Here is an 18,042-nt window from a genome sequence, read left to right as displayed (position 1 = left end):
ATGCATGGACAAATATGACGAGTGCTGCAAACAAAAACATAAAGGAAACTGAGTCCAGTAGTTGTTCTCCTTTCTTCCTTGTGATGAACCTTGAACAGTTTACCCTGCATCCGTCCAAAGTATGTAATCTATACGAAAAGAAAAGAAAAATATGCAGGGTTCAGCTTCTTAAATATGATTATTTGCTCTCTTTCTCTGTTTTATATTGATGCAAATGAAACACCATCTGATTTTTTTGGTGAGACAAAATTGGGAATTTGAAGAATTGTGTCAATTTTCACTGTTCTCTTGCAATTTATGGCTCAACCAATAATGGAATAATAACAAAAATGTTGTCGCAGTCCTGCAGTTTTTTTGCTTTAATCCCAGGAAAGGTAGCACACACACTCTTTCAGTGGTGGATTAGCTTCCCGGTGGCTCTAACCCTCCAAAACTCTCCTGATGATTCAGATTTTTTCTCCCCTCCTCTCTATTCCCCGGTTATATGGCAATCACAAAAGCTGAAGCCAGCGTTTCTGTGGAGCTCAAAGAAAAGAAGCAGAAAAAAAACACGCTCCATTTGAATTTCAGAGCCTCGCCAGTGAATTCATAATAGACTTCTGAGTAAGCGCTGTGGCAGCTTATGGCATTCCAGTTATGCCAGTCTCACAAGACCCCCCCCCCCCCCGTCCTTCACAACCAACCCAACCCAATTCCTGCAACCCCGGTGTGCTGGCTTGGCACTGAGCCGCGGCAAAAACAATATTATCACATTCACCGGCAGAACTCCCTCCCTGCTTTCTTTTATTTCCCATTTACTATTTTTTCTCTTTCTTTCCACAAATTGTTCCTCCTTTTTTACGTCTGTCACATTTTCACTGGAGCTCCCTGGTCGGATGCTTCGGTGTGATCACGATTTCCTCTCCTCCCCTCTTCCCTTCCGCCCTCTCTCCCCTCTTCATGTCCATGCTGCCTCGGGCTCTTTTTCTTCCCCAAGGGAGGAGAGCGCATGTGGGCGCGAAGAGAGAGAGAGAGAGAGAGAGAGAGAGAGAGAGAGAGAGAGAAAGAGAGAAAAAGGCTGCCGTCATTGGAGGTGGCTACTGCTGTCACTGAATAGATGTGAGTTCACTCCGGGTGCTGCTGTGTGTGTGTGTCTGTGTGTACATGTGTGTGACTGGGGGTGGTGGCGTGGGAGGAGTCTCGGTGCTGTTATTTGTAAAAGCTTTTGATGGATGATTGCTCTGTGTGTGTGTGTGTGTGTGTGTGTGTGTGTATGTGTGTGTGTGTGAGAGTGAGTGTGTGTGTGTGTGTGAGAGATAGAGTGAGTGAGGGAGTCCCCCCCTTTCTTTTCTTTTTTTTCTTCTAGTGGCTCACTGTTCAGTGCACAATGACTCAATGAAAAGTGGAGGGGAGAGGCAAACACACTGTACGGCTGTGAGAGAGAGAGAGAGAGAGAGAGGGAGCAGAGAACACACAGGAGAGTAGAAGAAGAGAAGCCAATTGGAAGGAGGTCTAAAGCCGGGTACAAGTAGAAGAAAAAGAAGAAGAAGAGGATATACTTGTCTTTTTCCTCCTCTGTCTTTCTCTCTCTGAAAGGCCACTTTGGCATCAAGTGGCAGCCCTTCAGTCGGAGCTGAACTTCACCTGGCCGTGCCGTCTGTCTCAGCCTCTTCAAGCATTTTACTTTGAGCATTTTCGTCCACTTTTTGGTGGAGGTTGTACCGGCGGTGCTGGTATTGGTAGTGGTGGTGGTGGTGGTGGTCAGTCATCCCTGGGAGAAGGATGTCGAAGGAGGGGATAGGATCTGCCAGTTGGTCTCTGCAGTGTGGTGGAGTGGCGCAGGAGAGCAGGATGCCTGCTGGAAGAAGCAGGGATGGAGCCGGGTCAGGAGGCGGTCGGTCGGCGGGGGCACCCGGCCGGGCTCTTCGGTCCGGGCTGCGGACGATGCTGGTGTGGGGCGTCCTGGTGCTGATGGCAGGACGGGGAAGTGTGGAGGCGTGTCCCAATCCCTGCAGCTGCCTGGGGAACACGGTGGACTGCCACGGCCTGGGGATCCACTCCGTACCCAGGAACATCCCCAGAGGGACTGAGAGGCTGTGAGTAGTCGTACACTGACCACGTGTGTATTTGTATTTTACTGTTCTTCTGAGGACCGGGTGATCACACATGCAGAGATGAGGGGAATCCTTTAAAGAGACAGCATGTTGTTGCTCCTCACTTAACGGAGCAAATCTGGGTTCATGGTCAAAAGCAGGTTTTATGTTACCGGTAGGTTTATAGATCAGGGTGTGAAGGTCCTCATAAGTATCATCAAATATGTATTTATCTGATGAACCTGTGTGAAAAACAGAGGAAGAGAAGGTTCACTTGTGCGCGTGTGCGTGCGTGCGTGCGTGCGTGTGTGTGTGTGATTCCTGGTTTGTTGCAGTGCATCTTCTCTTCCTTCCAGCTTTCTTTACGGGTAGTCCGTTTAACTTCATCACACACACACACACACACACACGCACTCTTTGACTCTCCACTTGACTTCCAGGATTCAGAGTGCTGGTCTGCAGCATCATTGCTCTTTCCCTGTTGCAAACACACATGTTAATATTGCTGTCCTTTTCTCTGAATCTGCATCTTTTCATCATTCACACATCTCACGCACTGTACAAATTCCTCATCACCTGTTAGAGAAACATTCCAAGCATGTCCTTTTCTCTCCCCCTGCTTTTTATTCCACTCTTCTCTGTGTCTTGCTTCATCCTTGAGGTAAATGTAATATGATCTCATTTTATTTGTGTATGTTGCTTCTCTTCCAGTCTATTGTGTGCTCCTGATGCACCTCACTGTACAACTACTGTTAATTTCCAAACGTATTCGTAAACGTCTTTTTTTTCCACGACTAAGATGAGACAGTGACGAGATTGCACCGATGTCATTAACACTAACTGTAACGATTATCAGCGTGCATTATTGTTGACAAAAAAGCAGAGATAAAAAAATTATTTACAAAATAAAAGAATAAATAAAAGACACCACAAAGAGGCAGACACTCAGTGCAAAGCTGCCTTTTTAATCATTCAACCTGTGTTTTTCATCAGGTAACGAGAAGATAAACTGAAATATTCAAAAAAGACTAAAATGTACATAGTTTTCATTGGCTACTACGTGACTAAAGCAGTTAATTCTCTGTGCTCAGACATTTTAGTCTTATAAAACTGACTTAAAGCTAAACTGTCCTAACAGGGACGTTTGACACATAATCTAAAAATAGCAGCCACAAATTAACACTATATTCAACTTAACATTTGTTAAAATATCGTTTTAGCTTTGCACATGGTTGAGATGTCAAATCACTAAATTTACAATGTGTGTTAACATTTAAAAGCTTGTCTGGTGGCATCACGTTTCGCGTCAGAGATCCAATTTTCACGCCACTCTGAGGAATGACACGCTGTAATTAAAAAGTCATTATCTCTAACTTTGAAAGGCTGTCATTGCTGCCCTACTGAGCTAGTTTGGATGAAACTTCAAGGAATCCTATTTTGTCTCTTACTCGCACACTTGGATCATATTAGCACCAATGCCAGCTGCTCTGGCCCAGTAGGTGGTTTCCTATGTTTCCGTGCCTCCAGTCGCACTGGGATTTTTGTTATTGTTTCCAGTAACATAAATAAAAAGTGATGCTCATATACCTCTTCTCTCCTGCTGCGGATACTGTCGGTGTCGTAATTGGTCTCTCTGCATGTTCTGCAGCGAAGGTCTCTTAATGTGACGGCTGGGTGTTGGTGCAAATCCCTCGAAATGATCCCTCGCTCTTTGATTCTGTTGCACTGCCACTGCTGTGAAATCTCTACTGCAGCTGTTTGAAACGTCTCTTTGTGACATGAGCTCTCTTATCTACCTTTTCTGACAATTCTGAACAAAAACAAAAGGGAAGATGCACCCAAAGAAGTGTGTGTGTGCGCGTTTGTGCGCGTTTGTGCGTGTGTGTGCGCGTGTGTGCGTCTGTGTGTGTGTGTGTGTATTTCAGGTTCTAGAGTGCCTGTGTGTGAATAATTGATGATTGTCAGGGGTGCCAGCAGAGATACATTATCCGTCCTCCTCTCTGGTTTACTGTAGCGTGGAGGATGTTTTCCCCTCCGGGCCTGATAGCTTTATGATCGGGGGGAAAGAGGGCATGGGCCCCCTGGTCAAAGAGAAATGGCCTGGAAAAAGCTCTGAGCCTGCAGACCCGCTCGCTCGTTTGTCTTTTTTATGTCGCTGAGATGGTAATTGTTCCTCTGCTAAAGGTTTTTTCTCGCTGTGCAAAGTAATAATAACTGACAAGCAACTGCAAAAAGAAAAGAGTTCAGGAACTTTTGTGTCATCTGTCTTTTGCGGGTGCAGTTTTCATTGAGTAGTTTTTATGCCAGGATCTGTATCATCCAGGCATCTGTCACGGCAATCTGTCACTTTATCCCCCCGTAAAAACTGTTTTCAAGACGTATTTCCGGTTCCAAACGGAAAAACTGGCATCCCAGAATTTTGACAGCTGTAATGGCTCAGACGCCGTAGCTGCTGACATCTATGACCCCGGAAGTCTGTCACTGGCCCCTCCTGCTGGTTCACCTGTGCACATCACACACAGGTCGTTAACACGCGCCGGCAGTGATTGGACTGCAGTCTTACGTGTCTTTAACCATGGCAAGAATTGAAGGCGCTGTGATCAGGTGAACTGATACAGTGATCGATGCCATTACATCATTTTATTAAGGAACTTTTAGTGCGAAATGAAAATACGGTGCAAGGATGAGAACGTAAAGTATGTAAATATGGCCATAATGCAATTCGGCAGCTGGCCTTTCCAACATAGCGACAAGAACGTTCTCGAAAGCTATACTGTATATACGATAGACATTTTTATATCGTTATGACGACGTGTTTCATATATTGTGCCCTGAAATCCCAATGTGTTGGTTTTATATTTCAATATCAGCACATTTGAGAGCAAATGTGATGTCATCGATGGCACATTTTTCATGAAATCAAATTGATAAAATTGATATTTAGATGGGTAGATAGTTGGACATTTGGGACGATTTCTTTAGTTTATTCTTAATCACACAGCTTCATTATCAGTGTATTAAATGATTTATCTACACACACAAAAAGGCACAAACATATTATTTTACTCATTTGGGTATTTCTGGTTTTAGTTATCAAGGCGTTGAAAAGTCCAGTCTCTCACAATCCTGCTTCCACCCTGATGCAGAACAGTGGAGCTGAATTACATTTCGTTTTCTCCAATCAATAGAAAAAGATCCTTTAAACACTGAGCAGCAGCGTGTCTTAGCAGAAACACATTTCTCTGCTCTCTGGATGATCCACAGAACACGCTGTTCATCAGTTTTCAAAGGGACCTACGTCTTCTGCAGAAAGTAGTTCCAGTGTAAACTCAACGTAAGGTCTGTTAAGTATTCTCTGGAATAACAGAGACGTTGCTTCTGAAACCTTTTTTAAATTCCTTGACTACTGCAATTGAAAGTCTATTACGCTCTTCTGTTTGCAGTGATCTCAAAATCTTAACATGCATTGTTGGGATTTGTGTGAACTGACCCTTTAAACAAGACCTACGGCAGAGAATGACCGATGGTTACTCAGCGCTTGTAAACACAGCCAGTGTGACCTCTGAATAGTTTCCTCCTCCCAGAGCTCTAGCAGTCTACCATCCCGTCGACTCAGACGGGCTCAGCCCCGCAGTGGAGAGGAGTAACTCATTAAATAGCTATTTGTTCAAGGGCTTGTCGCCCAATTAGCATGTAAAGTGATCTGAGTGTGTGTGTCAGCTGGACAGCTAGCCACTGGGGGGGAGAGAGAGAGAGATAGAGAGAGCGAGAGAGACAGAGTGTGTGTACAGTATTCCCTGGGAGACAGGCAGCAATAAGAGGGTAATTTATCAAGGTGACTGCACCAGTCAAACTAAACACCCCATCCTTGTTGGATTGTCATGGCAACGCTGAAAAAACGGATGCCCCTTTGGGCCCTGTTGAGCATGGTTGTTTGAGCCCAGAAAAGACTAAAGTGTGTGTGTGAGTGAGAGAGAGAGCGAGAGAGAGAGAGAGAGAGAGAGAGGGGATATCTTTGAAGACGTGTTCATGAGTGTGTGCACTGGTATTAGAGAAAAGACTAGACTCATGTCAGTTACTTTCCTCTCATCAAACACTTGTATAGGTTGTATTGGGTCCTGGACCAAGAAGACGCTCTAAACCAAAGTCTGGTGAACTGTAGGCCCTCGTGCAACAAGGGCAGCTTGGTTAACATACTTCAGAAACTGAGAGCTGCTCATAATGCTAAATGGTTCCCTATGTATAGTTTACAATCGTATTGCATCAAAAAATGATCTCCTCTCATCTCATCTTCAGCCTCTTATCCGGGGTTCGGGTCGCGGGGGCAGCAGCTTTAGCAGGGGACCCCAAACTTCCCTTTCCCGGGCCACATTAACCAGCTCTAACTGGGGGATCCCGAGGCGTTCCCAGGCCAGTGTGGAGATATAATCTCTCCACCTGGTCCTGGGTCTTCCCCGAGGCCTCCTCCCAGCTGGACGTGCCTGGAACACCTCCCTAGGGAGGCGCCCAGGGTTCATCCTTACCAGATGATCCTGAACCACCTCAACTGGCTCCTTTCAATGCAAAGGAGCAGCGGCTCTACTCCGAGTTCCTCACGGATGCTGAACTTCTCCCCCTCTCTCTAAGGGAGACTCCAGCCCCCCTCCAGAGAAAACACATTTCGGCCGCTTGTACCCGCGACCTCGTTCTTTCGGTCATGATCAAAAAATTATATTGTTTTTTTATAACAATAATACATCCAACAAAATTATTTCAACATTATCCTGTTTTCCTTTAACTGAGAATGAACTACGAGTCTTCCCATCAGAACCCCTAAAATGGATTTTGTGGGAAATGGCCATTTTATTCAAGAGACACTATTTTAAACACATTGGGTTTCTTTAAATTGTACCCGTTAAAATAAAGGGGTTTCAACTTTTTCAAACCCACCTAACTGCCTAAGGTCCTGTGAATGTTCTCATTTGTCCAGGTCGTCGTTATCCTCAAGGCAATTTCAGTCAAAAGCAACTGGACTTGGTTATTTGTCTAGGAAGACGTTTCACCTCTCATCCAAGAGGCTTCATCAGTTCATGTACGCATCTGACCAGGACCAGGACCAGGACCAGGCTGGGACTGGACCAGGACCAGGACCAGGCTGGGACTTGTCCAACTAACTGGTGTGAGATCCAGGTATTTAACCTCTCACAAGGCCGATGATGTCACTGGAACCCTTTGTGCTCCAAGTGCCAACGACCGTCGTTAGAGTGGCAGTCGTTGGTGGGAAGTTGGTTTGGACTTCGTGAGTGCTCTATCGAGTCTGAACGACAGTCGTTGGAGTCACAGGAGGCAATTTGTGAACAGTTGGGAAGGGATGAAAGGGCAGCATTGTAAATTGGAGATACGTTGTGTCTCAGACCTCCTCCTCTGTTTAGCGATGGTTTCTCTACTTTTGCATAGATGCTTCTTTTACTCCTCTTCAAACCATCTGTCCTCTCTGTCCAGGATGTGGACATCGTTGTCATCAAAGGAGTGGGCTTTCTCCTTGAGGTGTAAGTGGACAGCGGAGTCCAGGCCTGAGGAGTTAGCTCTCCTGTGTTGGGCCGTGCGTTTATGTAGTGGTTGTTTTGTTTCTCCAATGTAGAGATCTTTGCATTCCTGGTTGCATTGGACAGCATAAACCAGATTGCTAACTGGCTGCACTTTTTTTCTTTCTGATCCGTTACCTTTTGCAAGAGCACCAGTGGTTTGAGGGACACGGGCTGCACTCCTGTGATCCTGTGAGCGGCATGAGGATTTGAACTAGTGCACTTCTGGATGTTCATTTGTCTTTTTCAAGTCATTTACAGGAATTTAAACAGGGATTTCTGTATTTTCAAACCTGGACCATATTTCCCCATGTATTTCTGTTTAAGTGACTAATGGCAAGAACTTTTTTTGACATTGGTCCAGTACTGATTCGAGCGCTGCAGCCTGGTCGCTGTGAACCTGTTAATCAAAGGGGCACCTGCACATCACGATATCTCGATATATGACTACATCACAATTCCTTTGAAAGATGATGAATGATCACGTTGAATTATCGCACAGACCTAATGGGAAGTAGAGTAGGGGCCCCCACTTTACGCCTCTGCCCCAGTTTGGCGTTGCAGCTGGTGTGATCTCGTCGTAAGAGGGTCTCTAGTTTTACTTGACTAATCATGCACAAATGGTAAATGCGTAAGCAGCCAAACAAAACTTTGACACTGAAGCATCTCCCAGTTATAGCTCTTATTGCCTGACCCCAAACAAACCCAACACAACCAGGAAGACAAATTCTTTCTGTTTGTTTGTAAAAGTGTGAGAAAGTGCAGGTGGAAAGTTTAATCTTTCTGTATCTGAGGGAGAGAGAGGATTGTGTGTGTGCGCGCGCGTGCATGCATGCGTGTGTATATAGTGTGCCATCAGTGCAGAGTTCCTGGATACAAACAACTTAAAACATAAACAAATGAACCAGCAGGACTCAGACACGCAGCAGTCAGTCACACACACACACACACACACACACACACACACACACACACACACACATACACACACACACACACACACACACACACACACACACACACACACACACACACATACACACACACACAAACCCCACACACTTTGTTCATTTCTGTTCCTGGATGCCTCATTGATTGCTGCATGATTCAAATATTAGTCGAGCTTCGTGTGTGTGTAGCTCGATATTGCATTGACTTTAAATTCATTTTTGGTTAACCTTAATCAGAAATGTCCTCGTGTAATACTTCACGTCATGGGGACCAAACTTTTGGCCCCAAATAGGAGGAAGATCCTAAGTGATTATTACACATGAACAGTTTTCCTGAGCTTGTGTGCGACTGCATGTATTTATGTTCCTCTTTGAGTTGAGAGTGACAACTAACAAACCAAACTCTACTCCAGTTATTATGTACTGTAGTATCTTCATTTTGTGATGAATTGAAGTGCAAAAGTAGGGTACAACTCTCGGTTGCTTAAAGGGGAAGTTTGGTATTTTTTAACCTGGACCATATTTCCCTAAGTGACTAATGGGGACAACAAGCTTTTTAATTGATCCAGTACTGGACGACACTGGTGTGGCTGCGAACCAGGCTAAGAAGTAAACGAACGGATACAATTCCCGTCATTATAGGTCCACTAAAAGAGCTTATTTTTGCCACTGGCAGGCTCGGATTGTTATTATAATTGTCTGACTGTATTCTGGAAGGATGGGGGAAGTCTCATTCTGAAATCTGGCATGGTGACTTGTACTGTAAGTGGCAAAAACAAGCACTAGTGGACGTACAGAGAAGATCATTGTACAAAAATGAAATTCTCCTTTTGAATCATCGTTTCCTTCTGAATGACTGTCAAGAACTCTATGATGATGACAGCACTGTACATGAGGCAAACCCCTTACCTAGTGTTTTACTCAACAGTAACACAACGACTTCAAACAGTTTCCAGGTTACTCAGGATGATCCATTCACTGTTAACATTTCTCATTGGAAACCTGGAGACTGTCCACAGTGAGGTCTGTGGTTTATCCTCCTGAGGAACCTGGACACTGTTTCTGGGAATGGTGTGCTGATGTTAGATTTTCAAAAGTAGCTTTCAGTATCTTAGGGTCTATTCACATTATCCATTCGTACTGTGCCTGAGCAACATTTACGGCTAAAGTCTAGTTTGTTTGACCAGTGTGAATGCAACTGTCTTTCCGGCGTAAAATCATCCCATGGTCTTTTTCGACACATGCATCAAAAAACAACTGTATTTGTTTGTAACAACTATTAACGGAGAAATCCGGGAGAGTCGCTAACTGCTGGATGTGGCTAACACTGATTAGCTCGGGGCAGTAAAGTGAAGTACACGTAAAACGAAGCACCAACAACATAGTTAGCGAGCCCGAAGTTTATTAAAAGAGTGTTTTGTAAGACTTACAAACTGGCCCAGGTACCAACTCCTCTCATAGTAAAGTACAGTCAAGTTGATTACAAAATGCAATCCAAAAGGAAGGAGCCCACTTAACAGCACACTTCCCGACCATGGCCTGGTTGAGAGAGGCTTTTGAAAAGCACGACTGCACATTTACAAGCATGAACTGTGCACATGTACGAGCATGAGCTTGGACGACGGTCCTGAGACTATTTACATCAGACTGTTCCCCGTGACATTTAAAAAGATGGCGCCGAAAGGATCGCGGTGGTGGAGTGTTTACTGCAGATTTTGTCAGTTGAAAATATTAGAAAACAGATGACGTATAAGCAAGAAGCAATCGTGCTGTGGCCCAGATCTTTATAGTAGTGTGGATGCAGGCCGGGTCTGGACCGTGGGGGAGCAGAGAGGGGGGGGCAATCACGCTAAAGCACTGCTCGGATCATCTGGGCCAAGTGGGAGTGCGCCCTTAAAAGCTCAGTAAATTGAAACAGAACATTAAGTAACCTGAGACACAAAGAGATAAAGTAGAATTATTTTTTGCATCTGTTACCAATTTAATTATAGCAATCCTTTTCTCACTTTCATTAACAATGACGGCCCGGTCGGCTTCTCCCTGTGTCTCTTTTTCTCTCCGTCTTTTATAATCATCTTACCGTTTTGTGTGTGCGTGTGCGTGTGCGTGTGCGTGTGTGTGTGTGTGTGTGTGTGTGTGTGTGTGTGTGTGTGTGTGTGTGTGTGTGTGTGTGTGTGTGTGTGTGTGTGTGTGTGTGTGTGTGTGTGTGTGTGTGTGTGTGTGTGTGTGTGTGTGTGTGTGTGTGTGTGTGTGTGTGTGTGTGTGCGTGTGTGTGTGCGCGTGTGTGTGCTAATATTGGTCACATCCATCGTGCTGCTTCTGGAGAGGAAGATGTGATGAGGATAGTTAACAAAAGGAGGATGAAGAAGAAGAACAGAGAGGAAGATTTATTTAAAGGGACGGTTCAGATTTTTTAATAAGTGTATAAGTTACTTCTCTATAGTCAGTGTGTTACCTACAGTAGATGGTGGTCGGCACGCCTCCGGTTTGGATAAGCAGACTGTAGGACTGACACGGACACTAAGCGATGTACTGCTGTGGACGCGAGCAGCAGCTTAACACAATTTATGGCACACTTGCACTTGGCCCGGTTGATCCGTGCCGTGCTTAAGCGCGATTGTCCCCCACCCCTCTCCTCCCCAGTCGGTCAGACCTGGCGTGCTCTCATACTGCTTCAAAAGATCCGGTCCAAGGCACGATTGCTTTTTGCTTATAGGACATCACGGCGTAATACGACACACGCATTGATTGGCTTCATGACAATGAGTCGCCTTGTTTTTGAAAGGGGTTCCGCAGACCTCTGAGTTTTTGTGAGTTTGTCCAACTGCTTTTGAATATTTCCATCTGAACCAAATCTGCAGTAAAAACTCATTCGATCGGGTCATTAAAAAAAAAAACAAAGTGTGTCGCGGGGAACAGTCACATATAAATTGACGTCTGGATTGCCTCTATGCTCGTGCTCGTTCATGTACATGTGCAATCGTGCCATGCAGAAGCAACACCTCTCTCAACTGGGCCACGCTTGGGCATGTTACAGTTGCATTCACACTGGTCAAACGAAGGAGACTTTAGCCGTGAATTGTGCTTGGGCGCGGTACGAAGGAAGTGTGAGGGCGCCCATAGCTACCTAAAATGATAGTTAGAATGATCAGTTTAAGTTTACATTTACCTCTTTACATTGCCGTTAGACACTCCTGTTTAAGTTTACGAAGGGGGAATTGAAGCACTTCAATGCTCTCTTCAAAGCCACAAGACTCCTTTGACAAAAACAGTTATTTTACCTTTAAGAACACGGGAGTTTCTGATCAGTTAGTTAGTTCGTTAGTTAGTAAGTTAGTGTTCCTTTGTGACTTTGTTGTTCTAAAGGGTTAAGAACTATCATATCTATATAACTGATCGAGGCAGCGGTAGACCAGCTACTCCTGTGTTTTGCAGGGTTAAATTACTGTTGCACTTAAAATCAGAGCTATCCCTTTAAGGCTGTCAGAGAAAGAGAGGAGGTGAATGTGAAAGAGAAGAACTGTTGTGGTGAAAGAGGGAAGGATGATAATATGAAAGAGGTGTTCTAGAGGGCAGGAGGGAAAAAGGAGGTGACAGTGAAAACTCAGATTGCTTTTACATATGCAGTGCAGTTTTGTGTTGACTTGGTACTGTTTCACGCAGCAGATTTGAGTTTTCTTTCCTGGTCAGGAAATGACTTTGTTCAGAGCAGCAGAATATTTGCTGTCCTCTTCTGCTGTCATGGTCAGATCTGGGTCCAAATGAAGCACTCCAGGGCTGGTTGGAAAGGTCCCGGGAAACCTCCCGCTCAGTAACATCTTGTACTGATTGCTCTGTTCTCATATGACCAAACAAAGAAAGAAAACCACCCCAGGGTTGCACAGAAATGCTCTGAATAAGGATTAATAAGGTTTAGTGGAAAGTGTTTGGAGCAGTTACCAGGGTCTTGATAGATTTCTATCCTTTGGAAGATCCAGACAATGTGATTAGGATCATGGATCCGTCCGCTTAACTCAAACTCACTCATTCATCTTCAGCTCTATACCTGCCACACTGCAGTTTAGACCTGGAGCCCACCCATCGTTTTAGGCCACGTCGGGACACACTTTAGTTTCAGTAAGCCTGCCAACACGGGGCCTGTGATGGTTGTGATGAAAGATTCTTTCTTGGATTGTATTTCATGTCTGAGGGCCCTGACACCCCAACCGCAGTCGGCCGCGGGTCAAAGTTGGGTGCATTTTTGCGGTGTGTCCGACTCCCGAACTATTGGCACTTGTCGGCCCTGTTCTTCAGCCGATTCAGTGTATTGTATCGTGTCAGAGTGAGAGAAATCAATCTGCTTGGCAGTTCAGCTCAGCGCACTAGAAGAGAAACGAAAGTGAGGAAATAGAGAATGAAGTCGAGGCGGTTGTCAGATCAAAAACAAACTTGTTGTACCAGCTAGGACAGTTTTTATAGCTACTGAGCGGTTTGTTACATTTACGTTTAATACCGTTAGTTGTGTCAACATCGGGTTTTGTTGCTAACGTGCTAACTGGCTAACTAGCGCCTTGAGCAGACTCCCAGCAAGAGCACCAGGCTTTGAAGCCAATTCGACATAGTGGTCAAACGGTGGAGTTGAGCTTCATGGCGAAGGAGACGTCTGTTTTTTTCGAGTGACACAACCCCTGCGAAATGACTTGAAGAGGATTTGGTTTATGCTTTGTGTGTGTGTGTGTATCATGATACTTTACTGTTCCCAGCATCCCGGACAGATATTCAATTGATTGGAAGATAAAATGAGCTCAATGTATCCTACTGCACTGTGTTTTTAGGTGTGAAGATTTTTTAAAACTGTTGATGGCCAATATTTTTCGGGATTGGGACCTCTTTCAGGACGTGTATCAAATTTTCCCTTCCGTATCTTTGGTGCTAAAATCCTCTACAGTCTTTGATATTGTCTATATTTGATTAACCTACTGATTGTTTTTTATTAATGTGGAACCAGAAACAGAATATATAGTAATATTAGTAAATTGAATATAATAAGGGCCCAGGGTAGAGATGAAATGTTTCCAATACTCGTGCATATACGATGAGTTTTGGTTCTGATACTGAAGCAATACTTTTTTCTATACTATACTATATTATTTCTCAGCTTGAGAACCATAAACATATTTTCCTACAAATCCCTCACTTTCATACCTACAACTCTGTCTCAACATAAACAAGGATTTAGATCAATGCTTAGAATTTGAGCAGGCGTTCATTGACATCTTCTGATACGGATCTGTATTCTTTAGGATCGGTGCTTTAACTCACTTTCTGTCTTTTACCTTTATTTGCTTCTCTCGAACTGCACCGTGTATCTTATCTCGGTCGCCCCCCTCCTGCTCTCCCTCCATGTCAGATCTAACAGTGGAGAGCAGATCAACTGCCTCACTGCCCACTGAGGCCGTGATTGTGTGTGTGTGTGTGCGAGACGCGTTCTGCTTTAATGAGGTATTGTTTGGCAGAGTCGCCACTCGAGGGGAGTCTGTCGCTTAGCTGACCCGTGACCCCGCCATGCTGCACAAAACTCGATTAACCACGCCTCATCAGGGCTCAGGGTTCATCTCTACCCTTGCGTCTTTTTCCTCCTCACACAACAAAGACAAATATTTTTGAATTGTGCAATTAGCGGCTGATATTGTCATACTTGGCTGTGTGTTTCTTACAGTATGTGGCGATATGGTCATCGCCTGCGGTACATCTCTCTCTCCCTCCCTCATGCTTGTTTCGCCTGTGCGGTCTAACTGTCAGGGTAATTTCACACACACCCAGGGAGTGATTCTGGACCCCCCGCCACGACCTGTCTACATCCATCCTTCCCTCCCTCCGTCCCAGCCAATCCCCTGCTACTGCTTTCCCCCCACTCTCTCAGAACTACCTCCTCCTCCATCTTCCGACTGCAAAAATATCTTTTTTTATTACAGTGGCATGAAATTATTTCACCTTTCTAACATTATCCACCTCCGAATGTCATAACCTTGACTTTAGCAATCTGCCATCCCAGCATGTGTGACATTGTGCGGAATAAGGCAATTGCTTAACGGAGAGTGACACCGTGCTTTGTTGAGCAGCTGCGAGAGCCAAAGCAACACACAACTGCCATGATTTTCTACCATGATAACACCAAAATTCAACTAGATTGAACAATTTTCCTAGATACACTAGCTTAGGTGACATGCATCCATTGCCAAGCCATTGAGGCGACACTCATTTCACCGTAAAGAAGAAAGGTGAACTTCTTTGTGCATCTCTGACTTCCCATTAGCATATGCTGCTTCTCCTGTGTGCATGCTGCATTCTCTCACTGCACTGGTTGTGCGCATGTTGAGAGTTTAACGCCATAAAAACACAATGGTGAGAGCAGCTTATTAGGATGGGTCAGCATCAGACTGAACAAACCACAACAGCACTGGCCAAAAGCATTGAATAAAAAAAGAGTGGAACCTGTCGACCTCAGGCTCTTGGAATCTGTAATGTGAATATTTCAGCGTTGTGAAAATGATTAGCATTTTACTTGCAGCCCTAGCGAAATCAGAAGTTCTCAAGGATCAGCAGTATCTGTATCTGCCTTATAGACACAGAGTGTGCAGATACACACCTGTCACACTCTTTCTGATCAGGCGGGGATCTTTCACAGTCTTTTTCACACAAAATTGCCTCCTGTGTTACTATCGCTGCAAGGGAACACTCACTGGGGAAACTTTGTACTTAAAAGGATATCACCGCCTGATTTATCTCACTCAGACTGCTGAACACACTCAACACTGAACTCCCTTGGGTCCTTAGCAATACACCGAACCTGACTCGAGAATCTGTCACTGTGAACTGTTTGGTAAAGGGCAGGCACTTTCAAAACATACCCGGCAGGTGATTGGATGAAACGTAATTTCCATCGACTGAAGCCTTCAGTGCTGTTCTTTGCTCTTCTCTCAGTGAGGAAAAACTTTCAGTTCTGATAAAACTGATATTGCAGCATCTACGCTAACCTCTACAGGAGCCGCTATTGTTGTTTTCAGTTGCCGGTAACTCCTCACTGGATGCTGATTGGCCGATAACCATGGCTTTAAGACACATATGTGATCCGATCATGTGATGTTGTGAGAGTCCAGCTGCTGTGCAAGCTAACAAGCTAACAACCAAGTACAAGTACAATGGAATCAACAGTTCTTGAGATCGACAGTTATACATGCATACATGCACAGCCGGACATATTCCTGTCTTTATTAGTTAGATGATGTTACTACAGCGCCACCTATAGGTCAAATGGCACCATATTTCTCATGGCCACTAAAACATCACATCTCCACATGTCCACCAAATATGTAATATAAGCCCTGCTCATCTCATCTTGAGCAACATTTGTACATCAACATCTAAAATCCGGAAAGGGTACGTTTTTTTCCGGCTGGGTCCAGAGAAAGTTTTTGTGCCAAATTTGGTGATGATTGCTCAAATCTGTAGGGGAGAGTGGGGTGGGAAAACAAATTTGGACACACAGAATCCAGAAAAACCACCTGCAACCATCCGAAATTGCACCAAATGACACAAAGACGTCATCGGGTCCCCAGTATGCACCTGCCAAGTCTGAAGAAGCTCAGGTGAACGATTCTTGAGATATACGAAAGACAGATGCAGTGACATTGATTGCTTTTATAGTTAGCTTTGAAACCAGACTTTGTCTACATATCGTAGAAAACTCTGGGAGACTACACTGGGAACGTTTGGAGAAACTTACTCTTAATGACTTTGGGTTTGTTTTGTGCAGTCCCGGGACTCATGTCCTGTTATGGACAACATGTATTTTCCTCTTATTCTTCTTTGCCAGGTGTTTTCTTCGCATTTCCATAAGCGAAGTATAGATCCGGTTCACACACCCAAACCACAACATCCACTCTCTCTCTTTCTCTTTTATGCAGGACGGGACAAGGTCGCACTCTGCTCCACCCTATACAGTAGTACAGGAACATGACACTCCACACAAACACACACACACATACAGGTACGCACACAGGGTTCAGCTTACCTCTAGTTTCACAAACCCTCGTGGGAAGAATGACATCATCCCCCCCTCTTTCTTCGCAGCTGTCAATCAAAGTAGACAATGAGGTCATAGGGTTAAACCCTTCCTGCTAGGAGCAGCCTCCACGACTGATGTCAAAAATAGAGCCTGCCTAAGTCCATTCTCTCGTAACATGCACTGACAGCGGTTTATATCTAAAGTGCGTATACAAAATGGCTGGAAACTGTCTGGAGCTCCTACCTTGGAATGAGTGCGACAGTGGTAAACGTTTACGGAGCGCAATTGGAAAACTAATCTGAGAGGAAGTGAGTGTAGGAGCAACATGATATGCTTGTCAGACAGTAGCTGTTTCACCTTGGATGGAAGTCCATACTGTACATCTGAACAAATCTCTGGAAGAAATGGTTTCCTTGGTTTTCTTGCAATTTCAAGCTGGCGTTGGTTGATTTTTACAGTAAAATAGAAAGGAGAAAAAAAGGGCAGACTGTCCTCAAAGTGAACTCCCACTGAAAAGACTTATTCTCTGCAAACGCAGTGAAAATAACTTCAAAGAGAAGAAGACAAGAAACAATGTGCAAAACACTACGGGTTATTTTTACAGTGTAAACTCATGGAAAGTGTCCTCGAGTAAAGATCTTTTTTAGTAAAAAGGTACAGACGCTGAATAGAGCTCTGGTTGTATGTGTGTGCGTTTGTTTGTGTATGCGCGTATGTATGCTATTAGCAGGTAGCGTCATGTAGCAAACAGCAGCATGTTCCTTTCGGAGCTAAACTTCGTGGGCGTGCCTGGCATGCTCTTCCTGCAGCAGACGACCTTATTTGAAAATCCAAGGCTTGATGTCGGACAGAGAAAGTAGAAAAAAACGTCTGAAAGAAGGCGTGGACAGAAGTCTGGATCTTGAACAGATCTGCTCATGAGGGGTTAGACTGGTTACCCAAAGACACGCTTGACTCATTATTTGAAACGTTGGTCACGTTTAGCCTGAACGTCTGACATTATAACAAGATATACAGGCGTGTGGCAGGAACTAAGGAAAAGCATACGGGGTACACTTTAAATGAAATGGTCAATTAGATTTTTTTGGAGGATTAATTGTTTAGATTAATCGACTAATCAATAGAATAGTCGATAGAGACTTCTTAATAGGACTAGTTGTTAAATATCCCCAATATTCAACACATCAAATGACCGTCATTGGAGAGGTCCTCTACTCTTGGGTGGGGTGGGATTTGGCAATGATCACGTGGTTGTTACATCGCTGTTGCGGCCCCGCTAACTCTTGGAGTATCAGCTAACGTTAGCAGGATCGTGTTTAGCATTTTAAACACGGGTGCAGCTGGCGTGATCACAAGCTAATAGTTAGCATGTTATTCCACGTTCACGTCGTATCAGAGCGTCTGTCGTT

General features: G+C 44.5%; 1 protein-coding gene across 1 annotated transcript in view; it reads left to right on the top strand.

Moving 5' to 3' along the window:
• Positions 1-1,923: 1,923 nt before the first annotated feature.
• The window catches only part of LOC310959947 (slit homolog 1 protein-like), a gene marked incomplete at both ends in the record, with an annotated part of 82,056 nt that continues 65,937 nt past the window's right edge, over positions 1,924-18,042 (top strand). The window contains one exon of the mRNA XM_083931503.1: positions 1,924-2,075. Coding sequence (XP_083787629.1) covers positions 1,924-2,075 — 152 coding nt within the window. The remainder of the gene's footprint in view (positions 2,076-18,042) is intronic.

Source organism: Echiichthys vipera (assembly GCF_963691815.1).
Source record: "Echiichthys vipera genome assembly, chromosome: 2".
Classification (NCBI taxonomy): Eukaryota; Metazoa; Chordata; class Actinopteri; order Perciformes; family Trachinidae; genus Echiichthys; species Echiichthys vipera.
Note: the sequence above shows the minus strand (reverse complement) of the source record. Positions and strands in the feature narration are given on the sequence as shown.